This window comes from Neofelis nebulosa, chromosome 6 (assembly GCF_028018385.1).
Source record: "Neofelis nebulosa isolate mNeoNeb1 chromosome 6, mNeoNeb1.pri, whole genome shotgun sequence".
Classification (NCBI taxonomy): domain Eukaryota; kingdom Metazoa; phylum Chordata; class Mammalia; order Carnivora; family Felidae; genus Neofelis; species Neofelis nebulosa.
In genome coordinates, this window is record NC_080787.1 from 141,183,791 (window position 1) to 141,203,024 (window position 19,234).

The 19,234-nt window shown below is 36.7% G+C and overlaps 1 protein-coding gene across 2 annotated transcripts in view; it reads left to right on the forward strand.

Moving 5' to 3' along the window:
- Positions 1 to 19,234, forward strand: part of MYCT1 (MYC target 1) — a 65,524-nt gene that overhangs the window by 20,454 nt on the left and 25,836 nt on the right. Inside the window, exon 1 of one of the 2 annotated variants that reach the window (XM_058735700.1) lies at positions 17,025 to 17,227. The exons of the other annotated variant lie outside the window; for it this stretch is intronic. Coding sequence (XP_058591683.1) covers positions 17,032 to 17,227 — 196 coding nt within the window. The 5' untranslated portion in view covers positions 17,025 to 17,031. Of the gene's footprint in view, positions 1 to 17,024; positions 17,228 to 19,234 lie in introns of those variants that run through there. 2 annotated transcript variants of the gene reach the window in all.

Genomic DNA, 19,234 nt, shown 5'->3' on the forward strand with positions numbered 1-19,234 from the left:
AAAGTTACTTTATATAACCACAGTTTCTACTAAAATGAGTATTTGGGCACTTAATAAAACCAGTTTCGTCCTTGTGGAAGGCCACCACCACTGCATCATTTTAACGTTATTACATTATCTTCTCAGGTTAATAACCTGCCATTAAAAAAAATGAGATTCCATACAACACCCAGTGCTCAAAAAAAAAAAAAAATGAGAGCTCATTATAATGTAAGAACTCATTAAAATTATGAAATAATCACCATTAAATTAGATTAAAATAATAGCTGGCACACCTCTTAGAGATTTTCTAGTCCAAGTTGTTATTTATAAGACATTAATAATAGGTCAGGCATAATGATAGTTACCATATATTGATCTCAGGATCTAAATACTTTACAGGAGTCCATTCATTACATCACTTCTCAACTGGAGCACCTGGGTGGCTCAGTCAGTTAAGCACCTGACTTTTGTTTTTGGCTCAGGTCCTGATTTCACAGTTCTGTTCATTAGTTCGAGCCTCACACTGGGCTCTGTGCTGACACTGCAGCTCCTGCTTGGGGTTCTCTGTGTTCCTCTCTCTCTCTCTCTCTCTCTCTCTCTCAAAACAAATAAATAAACTTAAAAAAATAACTTCTCAGCTCTGTGGGGTATTATCCTCTCACTACATTCAAAAAAATAATAAGTTCAGAGAGAGAAAGATAGGAAGGTGTGGGAGGAGCGGAAGAAGGAAATCAACAGGCAAGCAACCAAGGGGGTAGAATGCCCGCAGTGCATGATGGGCAAGGCACACAGAGGAACATGAAGGAACTTGCTCAGTAAGGGGGATAGGAATATAATCAGGAAATTAACAAAAAAGTATGGGTTATTGGAAAACATATTGTGGAAAGAATGCAAATTCTAATTATAACCAAACTGTTATATTTAAGAGGGAATACCATTTCTTATCTATCAAATTAGAAATGATTGGAAAGATAAAAATGAAGCTCTCCTGTTTCCCACAGGAGTGTTATCTTGTAAGATCTTTTTAGCACTGGACAACTGATTATCATGTAAAATAAGCTTTGCAGGCAAATGGTACACTGGCTTTAGGTTAAGTCCTTGAGCTGCATTATAAAGGTGAGGAAAAAAGATCAATGTAGTTAAAAGAGTTGGTCAAGGTCACAAAATGACATTTTTAGTGCCTGAATGTTGATAAGAAAGTCTCAAGCCTGGGGCCTGAGAGGAGGAGATTTTGGAAGGGGAAAATCAGAGAAGAATGCTTTCCTCCTCACTTTTGTAGTCATTTTCAATGCTCCAATTATTTGAGAGCAGAAAAGAGCTTCCTGGTTCTAATTGTTAACAATTGCCTTGCTGTCAAGGCAGACAAGACCAGAAGGTGATGTTCTGACTGCGTCTCAGTGGAACCTGAGACTATGGAGTGTTTTGCGGTCAGGTGAAAACCTGCATGAGGGCAGGAGGGGCAGACAGAGAGGGAGGTGATTTGCTGAGAAGAAAAGTCTCCAGTGTGCAGTGCCTTTATCACTAATGCACCACACCTCACCCCACCCCCCCCAATCTTCAGCCCTCCTCGCCATTTGCTCTTTCCTTCTTAAATTTGCTAAGAACAACAAACCCCTAAACAAAACCCTCATACACACACAAACTAAGGCATATCAAAAAGTACAAGTGTTTGGGGCGCGTGGATGGCTCAGTCAGTTGAGCGTCTGATTTCGGCCCAGGTCATGACCCTGTGCTTTGTGAGTTCAGGCCCCACGTGAGGCTCTGTGCCACCGCTCAGAGCCTGGAGCCTGCCTCAGATTCTGTGTCTCCTCCTCTCTCTGCCCCTCCCCCACTCTGTCTCTGTATCCCCAAAATAAACATTAAAAAAAATTTTTTAAAAGCATAAGAGTTTAGGGGTGCTTGGGTAGCTCAGTCGGTTAAAAGGCTGACTCTTGATTTCAGTTCAGGTCAGGATCTCAGGATCATGGGATCGAGCCCATGTAGGCTCTGTGCTGACAGCATAGAGCCTGCTTGGAATTCTCTCTCTCCCTCTGCCCCTTTCCCTCCCACTCACACTTATTTTCTCTCTCTTTCTCTAAAATACAAAGAATTAAAAATTGTAAGAGTTTATTTGAGCAGAAAACAATTCCAATGGGGCAGCACCAAACAGAAAGTGGTTATCTTGCATCCACACGACTCCCGAAACAGAATGCTACGGGCACCAGTGACAGTCACAGCAAAGTTTATTGCAATGAGAGGCAAGGCCAACCGATCACGACCAACACTCTTGACCAGAGTGCGGTCTCGAACAGCCGGGGTAAAAACAGAGTTTTTAGAGCCGACCACATCACCTGGGAACAGAACAAAGAAATAGTTCCCAGATGGGGGTGGAAACGGTTCAGACATGCCCTTGCCCCAATCCAATCAAACACTAATCCAGTTGATTTTCCTTGAACTTTTGTTCCCTTGATTGATAGGACAAGGCTGTTATCTCTTAATCTACAGTGTTAAAACCTAGCTGATATTTCTTAAGGCTACAGGCTAGCCCTACACTACAATTTAACCCTTACGGGGCAAAGTGGGCAGTGTGCTGCACAAGTACGTACTTATCATTAATCTCTCCGTGTTGTTATTCCCACTTCTCTTATACGTTTATGCAAACTAGGCGTTTTCAGGTTCCAATAGTCTCTGAAGTTTGTCGAGGCAGAGAGACTCCATTCCTAGAGACCTCCTTCTGTGTCTTCTTTCCTATTCATTCCCTTAGACGAATCTCCTGTACACTTTATCTGGTATTTCCCAGTGGAACATCTGGCAAAACTATAATACAGCATCACAACCAAGATACTGACATTGATACATCCATTGATCTTATGTAGATTTCTCCAGTTTTACATGCATTCAGGGGTGTGTGTGTGTGTGCTTATTTCTTTGCAATTTTGTCACAAATGTAGGCTCATGGGTGCCTCGGTGGCACAGTTTGATGAAGGAAACAAAGGCAAGAAAAATGTAGCTGAAATTAAATCTCCTTACAGCCTGCAGTCCACTGATAGACATTTAAAACATGCAGAACATGACCTTCCTCAAGGACGGCTGCCTTACTGCCTTAATGTTTTGTTTTATTAAAGATTAAAGTAACCTTATCTTAGCAGCAGCTAGTCCTTCAAGGTCCTAAAAGCCTTGCTTCCAAATTCCTTAGAAACTTACTTTATCTCTATCCTCCTCCCTCCATAAACTTAAAAATATATAATCAGTCACTCCTCACAACCCCAGTTCAGCTCTTTCTGTCCACGGGTTCTGTCCCTGTGGTTTAATAAAATCACCTTTTTGCACCAAACATGTCTCAAGAATTCTTTCTTAGGTATTTGCTCAAGAACCTCATCAGGTTGGGCATCTGACTCCTGGTTTTGGCTCAGGTCATGATCCCAGGGTCGTGGGATGAGCCCCATGTCAGGCTCTATACTGAGCCTGGAGGCTACTTGAGATTCTCTCTCTTCCTCTGCCCTCTTCTCTGCTTGCATGCACATGCTCTGTTTCTCTCTCTCCCTCTCTCCCTCTCAAGCAAACCAAAGGTTGTTTCCCAAAAACCTTTGGTAAACTTACACCTCAATTTAGACAGAAATAACACCCTTACTATACTGTGATCCCTTTCTTTTGAAAATACACTTTCTTCTTAGCTTTCGGAACAGTATACCCTTCTGGTTTTCTCTCTTTTGCCACCAATTTTATCCGCTCTTTTAGCCTCATCTTCATTTACCTAGATGTTAAATACTAAAGCTTCTTAAATTTTGATCCTAATCTCATCTTTTTTCCCTCTGTATGCTTCAAAAGATGAACTCATCAACATCCATCCCTTCAATGACCAACGGAAACACGAAACGAAAAAGGCTCATACGTGATTATGTCCGCCACCAACTTCTCTTCAGAAACCCAGGCCCTGTACCCAGTTGCCTAACTGAAATCTCTACTTGAATATCTCAGAGACATCTCAAAGTCAATTTACCCAGAATTAAACCCTGATCCTTCCCACTAATTTACCTTCATTCCTGTTTCCCTGTCACTTGCATGTGCCAGGAAACCTGTTTAACCCCACCCAATTTTCCATTTTTATCTCCCAACAGCTTTTGAATTTAGTGCTTTTTACAGCCCTATTTCCAGTACTTTAGAATAAGTTACCATAATACTCTTCCTAGATTGGTGAGATAGCCTCTTAATTTACCTATTTTTCTCAGCTTCCCCCCTCAATCTGTTTTCCATTCTACAACGAAGTTTTTTGAAGTGAAATTATGTTCATCTCTCCTCACACACACTGTTTGCACTCCCTTACTTCTCCAAATCGATAGACATTTCTCTTAGGAACAAAATAAAATCAATATTTTTAAATGAGTCTCCGAGCTCTCTGGAAAGTAAGAGCCATGTCCAAAGGCAAAAACAAAAACAAGCAGCAACCACAAACTTGACAAACATCATGGAATTGTGACTGGAGAAGGAGGCAAAACAGGATGCTGAAACCAGGAATTCCCAGTTTGGGATTTGGAATCTGAGGAGAGAGAAAAGAAAACTAGGCCTAGGGCCCACTTTGCAGGAGGAGATAAGCCTGAAACCTTTGCTTAAAACTACAGCTCTTAAAAGGATTACATTTTAGTGAAAGCATTAGATATAAAAGAAATCTGCCCTTGGGCAAAGAGAGTTAAGAGGAAAAAATGTCTGCCTTGCCAAAGCTCTCACATTTCAAGAGACATAATTGTTTCTTTGGAGCATTTGTAATCACTGACTGCCCTCATGTATGTATGGGATTGAAATGTATAGTACCTCAAGGGAAACCTCACACTATAATAATTCTAGTGGTCCCAGGCTGAAAGTGTCCCCACTGACCAGCAAAACAAACAAACAAAACTCCCAAAACAAACAAAAAAAATCCCAAATATGTTCTAGAAGAAAGCACCCTTAATCCTACCTCTCAAGATTCCCATAGATTATCTTCTGCCAAATATAAACTCACACACACAAAATTAACATATACATGAGGAAATAAACAACTATGAGTGCAACCCAATTAAGAAAATAACAGAAACACATTTAGGTTCTAGGAACTTGGACTTAATAAAATTCAATTCAAAATAGTAAGTAATTAGGGGCACCTGGGTGGCTCAGTCAGTTGTAAGTGTCCAACTTTTTGTTTCAGCTCAAGTCATAATCTGGAGGTTCGTGGGTTCAAGCCGCGCATCGGGTTCTGCATTGACAGCGAGGAGCCTGCTTGGGATTCTCTCTCTCTCTCTCTCTCTCTCTCTCTGCCCCTCCCCCTCTCATGTTGTCTCTGTCTCTTTCAAAATAATTAATTAATTAATTAATTAAAGCAATAATAATAATACTAATCAAAAAACAAATGACTGTAAATGTGACCTAGTGTGTGTCTATGAGAGAGACCTTTAAAATGTGTTTCTTATGAATAAGTAAAAAGGGGTAACTCCCCACAGAGCACTATAATGCATATACTGCTGACAACAGACCAGATGTTCACACAGCAAAATGGATAGGACTTAAAAAATGTGTTATATGCGAAAACAAAAGAAATAGAATGAGGTCTACAGCACAACCCTTTTTGTTAAAAATATATGTATTTAAATACTGTGTGTTTTACCAGGATACGTCTAAATAAATGATGGCTGGGTAACACACTGGAACAGTTGTCATCGGGGGGGGGGGGGATAGGAGAGTGGTGAAGGAGTATGACAGAGTAAATAAATAAAATAAATAACAAATAACAGAAGTGCAAATAAACACAAAAGTTAGGAGGCACAGACAGATGATGAAACAGTGTTGAAATGGAAGAGTATGGCCAACACAATCCTCTAGTACCTAAGGACTCCATCCCTTCCCCTCCCCCCTCAAAAGGCAATAAAATACAAGGACATTCCTAGAATGATCAGGCCAACCCATTATTTTATTGGTTCTTACTCTGTGACAAGTGTGCAATTACCTAGAGAAACAGGTCATATAAACAAGTCAGATAAGCAATTCTTCAGGGCGCCTGGATGGCTCAGTCAGTTTAATGTCTGACATCGGTTCGCGTCATGATCTCAGGGTCCCTGAGCTTGAGTCCCACATCGGGCTTTGTGCTGACAGCTCAGAGCCTGGAGCCTGCTCTGGATTCTGTTCTCCCTCTCTCTCTGCTCCTCCCTACTCATGCTCTGTCTCTCTTTCAAAAATAAACATTAAAAGAAATTTTTTTAGATAAAAAAATTTAAAAAAATTAGCAATTCTTAGCTGATAGATTCCATTTATGGAAGTATGAGCATATATAGTAAATTATGAAATAAAATTATATTTTATGAGTTTATTATCAATTCAAGACATTTTCACAGTTTGCTTTAATATCTCGCTCAGAAGCCTTCAAATAGTCAATAAGGAAATAATCAATACACAAAAAATCACCAACATTTATCATGCATTATTAAATATGCATGAAATATATTGTTATGTCTATGATAATGCATAATAGTAAAATACAAATATTGATTTTACTAGGTTAACTGACATCTAATGATTAAAATAGTTAATTAATAAGTCATATATCGGTCATTGAGTATTCTAGGTAAATATAATAGTTATTAAGTACCTATGTTTTGTCCACAGAGATGGTATAAGATTTTAAAATATGAGGGACGTAAATACCATGCATCATGATCAAAGGGAAAAAACTAAATATCAGGCATTTAGAAAATAATAAATTATAGAATTTTACACTTGACTAAAATTGCAGTGGAATTCAGAAATAGATGAGAAATGGTTTTATAGAGCTGCAGCTGAGTCAAGAAAAAGGCAATATGTGAAAAAAGTGGTAGGAAAAATCATTTGTAGTACAAGTGGCTCTGAAATATGTATTTTAAGAGAAATGTGCAAGACAAAAAAGACTATATGGGAACATAATATATATTTGTAGGAATGTAAAAAGCACTAAATGAAATTTGCAAATGTATTACCATCAGCCATATACATGGTTTTTAAAATTATGATTAGAGCCCGAAGATCAAAATGAAAAATGACATTACTTCTTTCTTTTCAGTTAGGGATGACGATATTTAGATTGAAAGAAGGAACCAAGAATTGCAAAGAAAGAATTGAAGTCATTGGTCACTAAAAAGATTGTAAATTAACATATACTTTTAAATAAGTAAAATCTCCAGGTTTGGGCAATTTGGATTCTAGTGTAATGGGAGTTTGAATATTAATTTATCAAATGTGGGTTTAGAAAATCATGGAGAATAGGAAAGGCTTTTAATTTTACAAGGAACAAAATTGGTTCCTAAAATTTATGATAAATATTTGCCAAAAACCCTAATAGATCTTAGAATGGGTTTTTGAATGAACGATTTGGTGGGCGAGAGGTTCGGGGACAGGGCGATAGATACTCAAGAATTAACACTGATCATTTTAGGATCCTGGATTATTGCAATAATAACAAGCCATGCCATGCTAAATTAATTTTCTTATTAAAATGTTGAAGTTTTAGGACCCTTATTCTAAACTGTAGTTGTATCAACCAAAGGGAATTATTCTCATGAGTGACATAAAATCAGCAAAACGTCACCGTCTTCTCCAAAGTACTGAATTGTTCAGGCACATGTGGGTTGGTTCTGAATGTGACAGGCATAAATAGATTTGAATACGTTGCAAAGGAAAAATGCTAGTAGGCAATTTATGGTAGCTACAATTATCAGGGACTCGGGTCCTTTTTGGGGACTCTACCGTTCTTTGTTTTTTTAATTGAGATATAATTGACACGTAACTTCATATTAGTGTCAAGTGTACAAAATAATGATTCAGCATTTGTACATATTGCAGAATGATCACCACAATAAGTCTAGCTAACATCTGTCACCATGCATAGTTAACAAATTTGTGTGCGTGTGATGCGAACTTTTAAAATCTTTCTTAGCAACTTTCAAATAAGCAATATGGTATTACTAGCTATAGTCACCATAGTACATATTATGTCCCCATGACTTTAACCACCAATCTGTTCTCTGTATCTAGAGCTTGCTTTCTTTCTTTCTTTCTTTCTTTCTTTCTTTCTTTCTTCTTTCTTTCTTTCTTTCCTTCTTTCTTTCTTCTTTCTTTCTTCTTTCTTTCTTTCTTTCTTTCCACATATAAGTGAGATCATGCAGAATTTGTCTTCCTCTGTTTGACTTATTTCAGTTAGCGTAAGGCCCTCAAGATGCATCCATGTCACAAACGGCAAGCTTTTTTTTGGTTTTAGTATTTTTAAAAAGTTTATTTATTTATTTTTTTGATAGCACAAGCAGGAGAGGGGCAGAGGGAGAGGGAGACAGAGGGTCCAAAGTGGGCTGGGAGCTGACAGCAGCAAGCCCCATGTGGGGCTCGAACTCACAAACCCCAAGATCATGAACTGAGCTGAATTGGAGGCTTGGCCCCTGGTTCTACCATTCTTGATTGTGGTTTTCATCTCCTGATCCAAGGTGGCTGCTCCAGCAACTTGCACATCATCTGCTTTCCAGCAAGAAGAAAGGAAAATGGAGAGAGAGAGAGATGACATTTATACCTGACTCTAAGGCAGGGGCCGGAAGCGGCCCTTTTCACTTCCGTTCGCATCTAATTGGTCAGCCCTTAATTGCCTGCACACACCTGGTTAGTAGGATTTAGCGGGGTCACTAGGTGAGAGTTAAAAATTCTTTTTCTGAGGTAAGAAGAGAATATTTATTGGAGAGACAACAAGCAATTAAACCTTCTTAACTAGTACATCACAGTTTCCCTTTGAAGATAATTATGCAATCCGCACATTAAAATCTATTTGTAAAAATGTTAAATATAGAGCAAAGTAAAAGTCCTCTTTATGTCCTGCTCTGTATCCATTTCTCTCCAAAGCTTAACCATTGCCAACATGTGATTCTTTCTTCTATGCATTTCAGGTAAATTACGTATATATTATACGTATTTATATCTAGCCCTGTTTTGTTAACCAAAATGAAATATTACTACCCTTGTTTTGCAGCTTGATTTTTTTCTCTAATTATATCTCTTAGAGATTGTTTTATTTCATTTCACATACATTTATCTAAATTTGGTAAGTAAATGCATAGTATTCCATAGTATGAAAATGTTTAATTGATCTTATTAAGGACTTTTAGGCTGTTACCAACTTTTTTGCTAATTCAAAGTTTTTCCACAAAAATATTGCATTTTGCGATCATGGCCTGTGCTGCAGTGAACTATGGATATATATCTATAAAATGAGTCCTTATTTGTCTAAATATATATTCATTTATACCTCTTGCACATTTACACTTCCATGAAAATTTTAGGACCAGCTAATAAAATCCAATAAAATAAATCTTATTAATAAGATATTTCAAAATAGATATTGTACATCAATCTTCGGTATTGCATAGAATATTAGAAATAACTGATATCTTTATATTATATGGTCTTCCTATTCCAAGAGCATGATGTTTATTTCCAGTATTTATTTTTTCTTCAATGAACAAACTCAATTTTATAATTTCTTTAACATAGCTATTGTACAATGCTTCTTATTATATCCTAGTGTGTTCTTTTATAGGTTTTTTTTTTCATGAAGATGACTGCATTCTACTACATTTTCATTGGTTATTTATGACATATAAGGAAACTGCTGATTTTTGGTATTTTGGTGTTTTATTCTATAAAATTACTGCTCTCATTGCTTCTTATAGTTTAATAGTAAAAGCTCTTGGTTGATATCTGTCACTGAAAAATCATGATCCCTCCTCTAGTTTCCAGACTTGACTTAGTTTTAGGCCCAAAGTCTATCAACTAAAGCACAGTCAAGGACCTCTGAGGATGCAACCTGTATGTAATGCCGTAGTGGGTAGGAATTATTATGGTAGGAATTGCCTCAATTCTCCCACACAGTCACCTATGGCTTCCAAAATAAAGGGTGAGTTATCACATCTTGTGCCTGACGTATGACATTTCATTATATACTACAGTGTCTTTGGAAACATCAAAATAAAACTGTAGTTATTTGCAGATGGAGTAATTGTCTATATGCAAAATTCCGAAGAATCTATTGACTAGTTATTAGAAATAATAAGAGCCTGACAAAAGTTTGCTGGATGTAAAATCAATATACGAAGTCAATTAAATTTCTATACCAGTTTGTGGCTTGTATTATACTTTTCTTTCTGAAGTTCCTTGAGGGACACCAGTTCTTCATTCTAATATCATCAGCTTATTCAATCTTTTCTTTTAGGTCTGTGTTTTTGGTGTGTTTTCGTTATCAGGTTCTTCCTTATTTTGATTTCTAAAGGTACCTATCTGGAACTCTTATTTTTGTATGGCACAAATTACGAATCCATTTCCCCCCCACCCCCACCCCCCTCACCCCCCACCTTGGATGCTCAGTTGTACAACCATGTGGTTTTTTGAACAGATCATCTTTCTACACAGATTTAGGTTCTACCACTTGTTGGTCTGGTGTGTATCAAGGTTCCATTTATCCTGGATCCATTTCTGGATTCTCTGTTCTGCATCTCTGATCTGCTCCTCTACCCCTGAATCAAAACCACACTGTACTGAATACCATAGCAGTATAATAAGTCATGATATCTATAAGTCCCCTAACCTAGCTTTCTTTCTTAAGTGCCTTGGCCATTTTGGACCCTTTGATCCTCTGTATATATTTTAGAATCAACTTGCCAAATTTCTTGAATTAAGATGGTAATATTTTTTTTTTTTTTTTTAGGAATTAAAAGAAATTTGTAGGTTGAGGAGAACTGATATCTTTTCAGTGCTGAATGTTCCCATCTATGAACATATTATACAAAGTGTTCTTTCATGGGGGCGCCTGGTGGCTCAGTCAGTTGACCAACTGACTCTTGATTTCGGCTCAGGTCATGATCTCATGGTTCATGGGATCAAGCCCTGCATCGGGCTCTGGACTGACAGCACAGAGCCAGAGCCTGCTTAGAATTCTCTCTCTCTGCCCCTCCACCGTTCATGCTCGCTTGCTCTCTCCCTCTGTCTCAAAACAAAAAAATATTAAAAAACAAGTTTTGTTTCATGTCCTTCAATAAAATATAATCATTTTCCATATAAATCTTACACATTTTTGTTGTATTTTTCTTGTTTGTTTATTTTGTTGCTAATAATGACTTCTTTCTTTTATACATTTTATTTTGTGGTAATGTAGACAATCATATAATCTACAACAAATTATCCTTTTATTTTTATCTTTCTAATCCTTTTATATTGTATACTTATTTATTTTTATTATTGTACTACCAAGATTGTTCAGTCTGATGTTGACTAGAAATAGTCATGGTGGTCAAATTTGTCTTGTTTCTAGAGGAAATATTTACAAAAAATTACAAAGGGAATATTTAATATTTCTTTGATGATTATGATATCTGCTGAATGCTTTAAAAAAATTTTTTTAATGTTTATTTTTGAGACAGAGAGAGACAGAGCATGAACGGGGGAGGGGCAGAGAGAGAGGGAGACACAGAATCAGAAGCAGGCTCCAGGCACTGAACCATCAGCCCAGAGCCCGATGTGGGGCTCGAACCCACGGACTGGGAGATCTTGACCTGTGCTGAAGTTAGACGCTTTACCGACTGAGCCACCCAGGCGCCCCAATATCTGCTGAATGCTTTTAATGCATACTATATTTCAGGTTAAGGAAGTTCCATTATTTTCTTCAGACTATAATTCATCATCAATATCTTTATCCTATCAGTGAAGAATTAAGACACTTGAATGCTTTTGCTCTTTTGAACCTTTTACTTATAATCTGTATTCTCCTATAGGCTTTTAGCCCTGTTTTGATTTTTTTTTTTACTCTAACAATTTAGAATTTATTATTATGATTCTCATAAACATTTGGATTTATTTGCATATTTATCAGGGTTTGGGGGTTTCATCAAATTTTCTATCAAGAATAATTTTCCTTCTTTCTGAACAAAATTCTATAGTAATTAATTTAGGATAACAAAATCGTTCAATTTTTATTTTCCTAAAAGCATATTTCACTTTTATCTTTAAAACATAGACTCATTAAATGGGGCACCTGGGTGGCTCAGTCAGTTAAGTGTCTGACTCCTGATCTCGGCTCAGGTCATGGTCTCATGGTTCATGAGTTCATACTGAGAATGTGGAGCCTGCTTGGAATTCTCTATCTGCCCTTCCCCCATGCACACACTCTCTGGTGCACGTGCTCTCCCTCTCAAAATAAATAATTAAACTTAAAAACATAAATGAACAAAGGATAGGTTCATTAATACTCAGATGCCTAAGTAGACAGGTGATTTTTTTATCTCAGCACATTGAAGATATTATTTCTCCTGGTTTCCACTGTTACCATTACAGGTCACCTTTCAGAGGAGTTCATTCCTTTGGAAATAATCTACTTCCGTGGGCTGGAAGTCCAGCCACCGTGCGGTTTAGCTAATTTCTCTGTCCCAGACCTCATCCAACTGAAACCAAAACCTTAGCAGGGCTACTTCCCTTGTTTGAGGCTCTGGGGGAGAACCCTCCCTGAGCTTGTACAGGTCATTGGCTGCTAAATTCAGTTCCTTGCAGTTGCATAGGACTGAGTTCCCCATTTCCTGGCTGGCTTTCAGCTGGCTAAGGGCTACCCTTGGCTTCTAGAAGCCTCCACTGGTCCTCGGACATGGTCCCCACATCTCAGAGGCAACAAAGGCAAGTTAATCTTGCTCAAACTGGGGTCTCTCTGACCTAGTCTTGGTTGCATCTCTCATGTTGTGTCTCTTCCACCACATTTCTCCGACTCCGGGCAGAACAAGTTGGTTTTAAGATCTTATGTGACTGCATCGGGCCCACTCAATTAATCCAAGATAATCTCCCTTACTTACCTTGCCACATGATGTAACATTCCATCAGGGACCAGGGTGTGGGCATCTTTGTGGAGATGGGCTTTTTGATGTTTGTCTCCTTATGTTTTGTAAGCCCTTGTTTCTTACAACTATCTCTGGGCATTCTTGGTTTAAAGCCTGTTCCTTTAGCAAGTTTGTTTCTCTAAGCATGTAGGTTATTGCTAATACACCTAAATAATGTAAATTTCCAGTGTGATGTTTTCTGATCCTCAGCACAGGATTTTCTTGAGGAATTCTCAGAGGTGCCTAGTTTCCTCCTCCCATTTCCCTGAGTGGAGGCAAGGTGAGCAAATCTTTTACAGGACAATTCCTTTTTCTTCTCTGGTTTGTATTGTATTGATCAGCGAGGGGCTGACAGCATCCTAACCTGGACATCAACTCCAGGCTCCCACCCTGTGGCTCCAGCTTCTCACTGTTCATGTCTGTCAGCTCCCCACCTCTCTCCCATTATCACCAACCGTAGCATCACTCAGACATTCAGGAAGACATATCTACTTAGAAAAAAATACCCCCCTCCCCCAGTCCCAGAAAAGCATCTTTATTTACCCTGCAGTTTGTAAAACCCTAAGCCCCAGCAGTGAGATGTTCACACACCTGACCTGACCTCTACTACTTTGTCTTTTTCTGTTCTGTCATCACCCTCCAGGAGGAAATGAGTGTAAGGAGAAAGGAGAAAGAAGACCAACTTTATTCCATGTAAACAAGAAATTAAAAAGGCATAGATATGTTAAAATAGCATGTTTACATTTTAACTTACCCTCCAAGTGACTTTTTAAAAACCCGGATATGTTTTTCAACTAGATTTAAATATTCATTTTTTGTGGGTAGTTCTTGTATGTTCTGACACTTTTCTCCATTTAACAAAATTGTTTGGATCAATTTAATACAGGGAAGACAAAACACAGCATAATTTTAAAAGATGAAGCTAAAAATGAAAGTTTAAAGTCAAATACAATATCTTCTCTTAAGTGTGACAATGTCCTTTGTGTCATTTGATTCTGTATCAAGTTGCATGTCAAATTTTTAAAATATTGAAATGCCTATTAATAGAGGTTGTTAACTTTTGCTTTTAAGTGCAAATGACATTTTTTTATTAACCTGACTGGGAATGTCTAAAATACTTTCATCTTCAGATTCCTTGGAATCCTTTCCTTTATTGGATAAATATTTATTAAGAGCCTATTATTAAGAGCTTGTTGTGTTATTTAGTAACATCAATAACTCTTATTAAGAACACTCTGGGGGCGCCTGGGTGGCGCAGTCGGTTAAGCGTCCGACTTCAGCCAGGTCACGATCTCGCGGTCCGTGAGTTCGAGCCCCGCGTCAGGCTCTGGGCTGATGGCTCGGAGCCTGGAGCCTGTTTCCGATTCTGTGTCTCCCTCTCTCTCTGCCCCTCCCCCGTTCATGCTCTGTCTCTCTCTGTCCAAAAATAAATTAAAAAAACGTTGAAAAAAAAAAAAAAAAAAAAAAAAAGAACACTCTGTTAGCCACAGGAGAAACAGAGATGAGCAAATCAAGAAAGTTCCTGTTCCCATGGAACTCAACTTCTGCTGGAAGAGACCCCAAAAAAAAAAGCAAAAGAATGTATAGCAGAGAATCAGGGAGTGATAAGTGTTCTGAAGGAAATGAGGATGCAGGGAGCAGTGGTTAGAGTGGGGACGTTCCAAGCAAAAGAAGCAAGGTGGCTAATGAATGCCTGGTAAGGAAGTGACCTGAGCAGACCCGAATGGGGGAAGTAAGTCCCATGCCTAGCTTACCGAAGAACAAACTTCCAGTGTATTCTATGACTCCTGGATGCAGATAGATCTAAAGACCCAACTTGTGAAATAATGAACAGTAGAAAAGCAGACCTAACGTTGTTGTAAAGACAAAAATCAACTGCCTGTTTTGGCATTACAAGCCACGGGACTCAAAAATCCCATAGACATAGATACTCAGTTATATGGAACTCTGCCAAGGAAAAGTACAAATCCTTACCAAGCAAATTACATGCACAGATAAGAACTCATGCTACCAATAAGCTGTTAACAGAAAATATATATATATATATATATATATATATATATATATATATATATACACTTAGGTCATAAACTGCTAGAAATCAAGTTTTCTTCAGAGTTTTGACCGGGTTCTGACCATCTGCAAAAGTGAAAACTTAGGAGGAAAAAATCTAGGTGATTAAACATGAAACAATGAAAGGAAGTCTCAGACTACATCCCTGCCCCGAAATGGAGCGAGCTCCGCGTCTTACACAGAAGGCAGTTTCAACAAACCCCAACTCATCTGTTCCACTTACTGGGTTTGTTGTTTTAGGGCAAATGTGCTCCACGTGACTCTTTATAAAAATTTATCCATTTTTAAAAAAAAATTTTTAAAAAAATTATCCATTTTTGAAATTAATATTTATTGAGTCAGACAGGCCATATTAACACATAATGTGTATTTAAAAATACATATAATAATGGAAAAATCCCACTCTGTTTTTATAAGAATTTAGAAGTATTTCAGTGTACTTTCACTGTATTATAGATTTTCCAATATCAGATGGTCTTTTAATTTTCTATTTTTAAATTTTGCCAAAAAATATCGAAAAGTAAAGGTAACTATTAAAATGTGAATCCTTTCTCTTTTCTTCAGCAAAAATGGATATTTTATTTACTCAATAATAATAACTTATATGGGAATAAACCATAGCAAGAATATTATAGAGATGAGTCTTCACATTTGCTCAGTGAAATCTCTAAATTTTCTATGACATTCTATTATTCTCCTTTAGAGTGTCTATATTCTAACTTCCAGTAAACTTATACTTAATGTAAATCTATCAAAATTAAGAAAATGAGCAGAAGCAACAAAAATTAATATGGGGTAAACTTAATGTTATTTTTTCCCCAGATGTTCCTAGAACTATTCAGAAATCTATGACAAACCTTGGAAAGATGAGTACTGCTCCATTAAGAATCACAGTCTACTGACAATTAGGGTGAATGCAAGAGTTAATGGCTGATTTAATCAAAGATTGAGGAAACCAGGTCTGAACGGGGTTTAGGGCAGTTAAGTGCATTCTGGCACTTTGACTTTTACTTCCAAAGGTTCCCCAGTGCTAGAGGAACTAGTCTAAACTAATAAAGCTAAGGGTGCTTGGGTGGCTCAGTCATTAAGTATAGGGCGTAGGCTCCCATGGTTCATGAGCTGGAGCCCCACATTGGGTGAACAGGACCCTGCTTCTCCTCTCTCTGCCCCCTCGCTCACTTGCGCCCTCTCTCTCTCTCAAAAATAATAATAATAATTAAAATAATAATAAGCGAATAAAGCTAAAACTAATAAAGACTCTTAAAATTTTAACTTATCTACATCTCCTGAAAAATTTCATATAACTCTTTCCTATAGTCACACCCACGATATCCCCTGTGTGAATTGTGATGATTCTTCTCTGTTTATATCGTCCTTTCTGCCTTCTTACTCTCTCCTCTTGGTAAAATTATGTTCATACTTTCCCACAGAGTTCTTAGACATCTCCATGAAAACAACTACTGTGATCATTGTACTCTTCGTTATAGCGCTTATCTTTCTGCTCTAATTCCGTGTTTGCATGTATGTTTCTCTTGCTTGGTTTTAAACAGGCTCCTTCTGTGTGGAAATCATCCTATTCATACTTAAGTACCAATTCAAGAGTAATACAAATTAAATGTAAGTTACATTTTAGGTAGCTATTTATGAAAGGAAGCAGATAACTTTTCAAAATTAATATGCCAAATGGAGAAAGAGACAGGTTACGAATTTTAATAAATGAGATTTATAAAATTAATTGTACTTGAATGGAGTATGAATTTCCAAAGGGTGGGGTGGAGAACCCCCCTCCCCCAATTTGCTGAATAAATCTAATTGTGAAATGTTGGAAAGTAGTCTCTTTCTCTATCCTATAGAAATTTAACCCAAAGTGCTATAGCTTAGATTTTGGAATCTTCCTATATATGTTGGTAGGAGCTGGAGAAAGAAGAAATGGACCCTCTCAGCCCAAAAGCAGCCAGAGAGGAAGAAACTTGGTAATTTAGCTGAGGAAATGACGAGAAGGAAATTGTTTCGTGTCTCAGGAACCATGTGGAGTTCCGAGATAGGAAAAACAGTTGCTAATTTGAGTATAAAAGCAGGAAACATGATACACTTGTTTCCTTTTATGCAAACCCAAGTATATGAGGGGTTATGTGAAAATTATTTTTCTCTTGCTGAACCACAAAGACATAGAATCAAAGTGCTTCTTTCGAACATACTGGCTTTTCTTTTTTTTTTTTTTCTGTCTCTTCTATTTCTTGTGGATACTATGGCTAATAACACAACAAGTTTAGGAAGTCCATGGCCAGAAAACTTTTGGGGTAAGATATTTTCTTTAACTGTTTTTAATTTAAAATTAGGACGCAGAAAAGGTCCTGCATAATTTATTGAGTGAAAATCTCTGAGTTAGTTTGTTTACCATAAACTGGTTACTTAACTTTTCATAAGTTTATTATAATAAATATATTCATATAATGTGTTTAAGGTGGGTTTTGGAGACACTCAAGAAGAATCTGGGCAACAAGTATAGATTTTGTTTGGTGTTACAAAATATAATTAGAAAATAATGAGAATAAAAATGTGAAAAAAGAAAAGATGGAAATAATTGCTGTTTAGAATACGATAATGTGGATTTTGTTGGAAAATTAAGTTTTATTTGTCTTAAGGTTATAAAGTATATGTTTTATTTAATGAAATCAAGAATTGCTGAAGAGGTTATTTTTTCATTGTCAATGTCATACTCTTTATTTTCCAAAGGAAATCAAAACAACAAAATCTATACTTAAGGACTGTGATGTCATAGATAAAATAAGGAATCTTATTGTGAAATTAAAGGAAGAAAAAACTATAATAAAAAAAGTTCACTTGAAATAACATTACATATAACATTAAAAGGAAGCCTATCACAGAGGAAAAAAGAAACAATACAAAAGTACTTTTTGGCTGAGTTCAGGCACAGCTACTGGTTAAATATCAGTAATGGAGTAGAGCTGAGGTCAAAATTACCAGCTGTTCAAGGCTAAAGAAGGAAAATGCTAAGGAACATGGACTAAGATGTAAATTGACGAGTATTCTTGGATTCAGGGATATTTTAAAAATAAGGGGGACTATTTCAGTTAAATTCAGAAGAAAAATTTAAAGGAATCATGGAGTTTATGAAGAGATCAATAGCCTTATTTTTTGTCTAGAACAGATTTTTAATTCCCTCAGAGAATTATTTCATACTCTCTTTTGTGATTTGTGGGGATGCTTTGGGAGCTATCAGTGAAACGGAACAGCAATATTGACTGTCCCTAACAACCTCACCTAGCACCTAGCTGTCCGCCATCACAAAAATGTGCATGAAGGGAAATAATTCTTTTTTTTTTTTCTTTTTTACCATCAACCCCTTTATGTTTGCTTCAGGCCTGGAAAGGAGGGTTATTAGTGAACACCCTAACATAATCATTAAAAAATAAGAAGAAAGTAAATTATGTTTGCATACTGTTAAGAATGGCTTTGGTAATAAGTAATTCTTGGAAAACCCAACAGCCAATAAGCCTTAAAACTGTGGGAGTCTTAATTATATATATTTGTTACAATACTGCTTGCTGTCTTCATTTATAAGAAAAGTGAATGCATTAAACACACACTGAAAAATAGCTAGAATTTGTTTACACCAAATTCATCATTACAAAATTAACTATACAAATTATTAAAAGTAAAGTAGCTCTTACTACAAAAATTAATCTGTGAAAGCCAGATCGATTTTTTTTTCAGACCATTTGAAGTTAAATTTCAAGTTTACTTAAGTGAAAGGAATCACTAGCCACTGACTAAAACATGGGTAATAATCATAAAATAAACCTGAATTAATAACACAATGCTTAATTGAAGTCTATTTACCAATCCTAAAAACACTGATTTTTTTTGTGTGTTATTTGTGCTTGAGAAGGAATTCAAACTTACTGTTTCAAAGAGTTCCTAGGTTGTTTTTTTTTTTGTTTTGTTTTTTTTTTTTTTTGTCTTAGTAGGTGAATGCAATGGAAATAATGAAAACCAGGAAGGGGAGTGTTACATTGATAAGCATTAACAAAACCAATGCAACCATGTTGAGCAGATATAGTGTTTGATGATTTGGGGGAAATATATGAAAGATCACATTATTTCTTCTGGGGTAAAAAATACTAAGTGTAAAATATAAAAATCTAAACATAAATATAGTAAATGTAGAAATTTCCTAAAATATAAATGTAGACCTTTTAAATTTTATTTCTTTTTTATATCTAAATTGGTATCTATTTTGATCACTGATTCCGCAAAAATATTATTTTGAAAATCTTATCAAG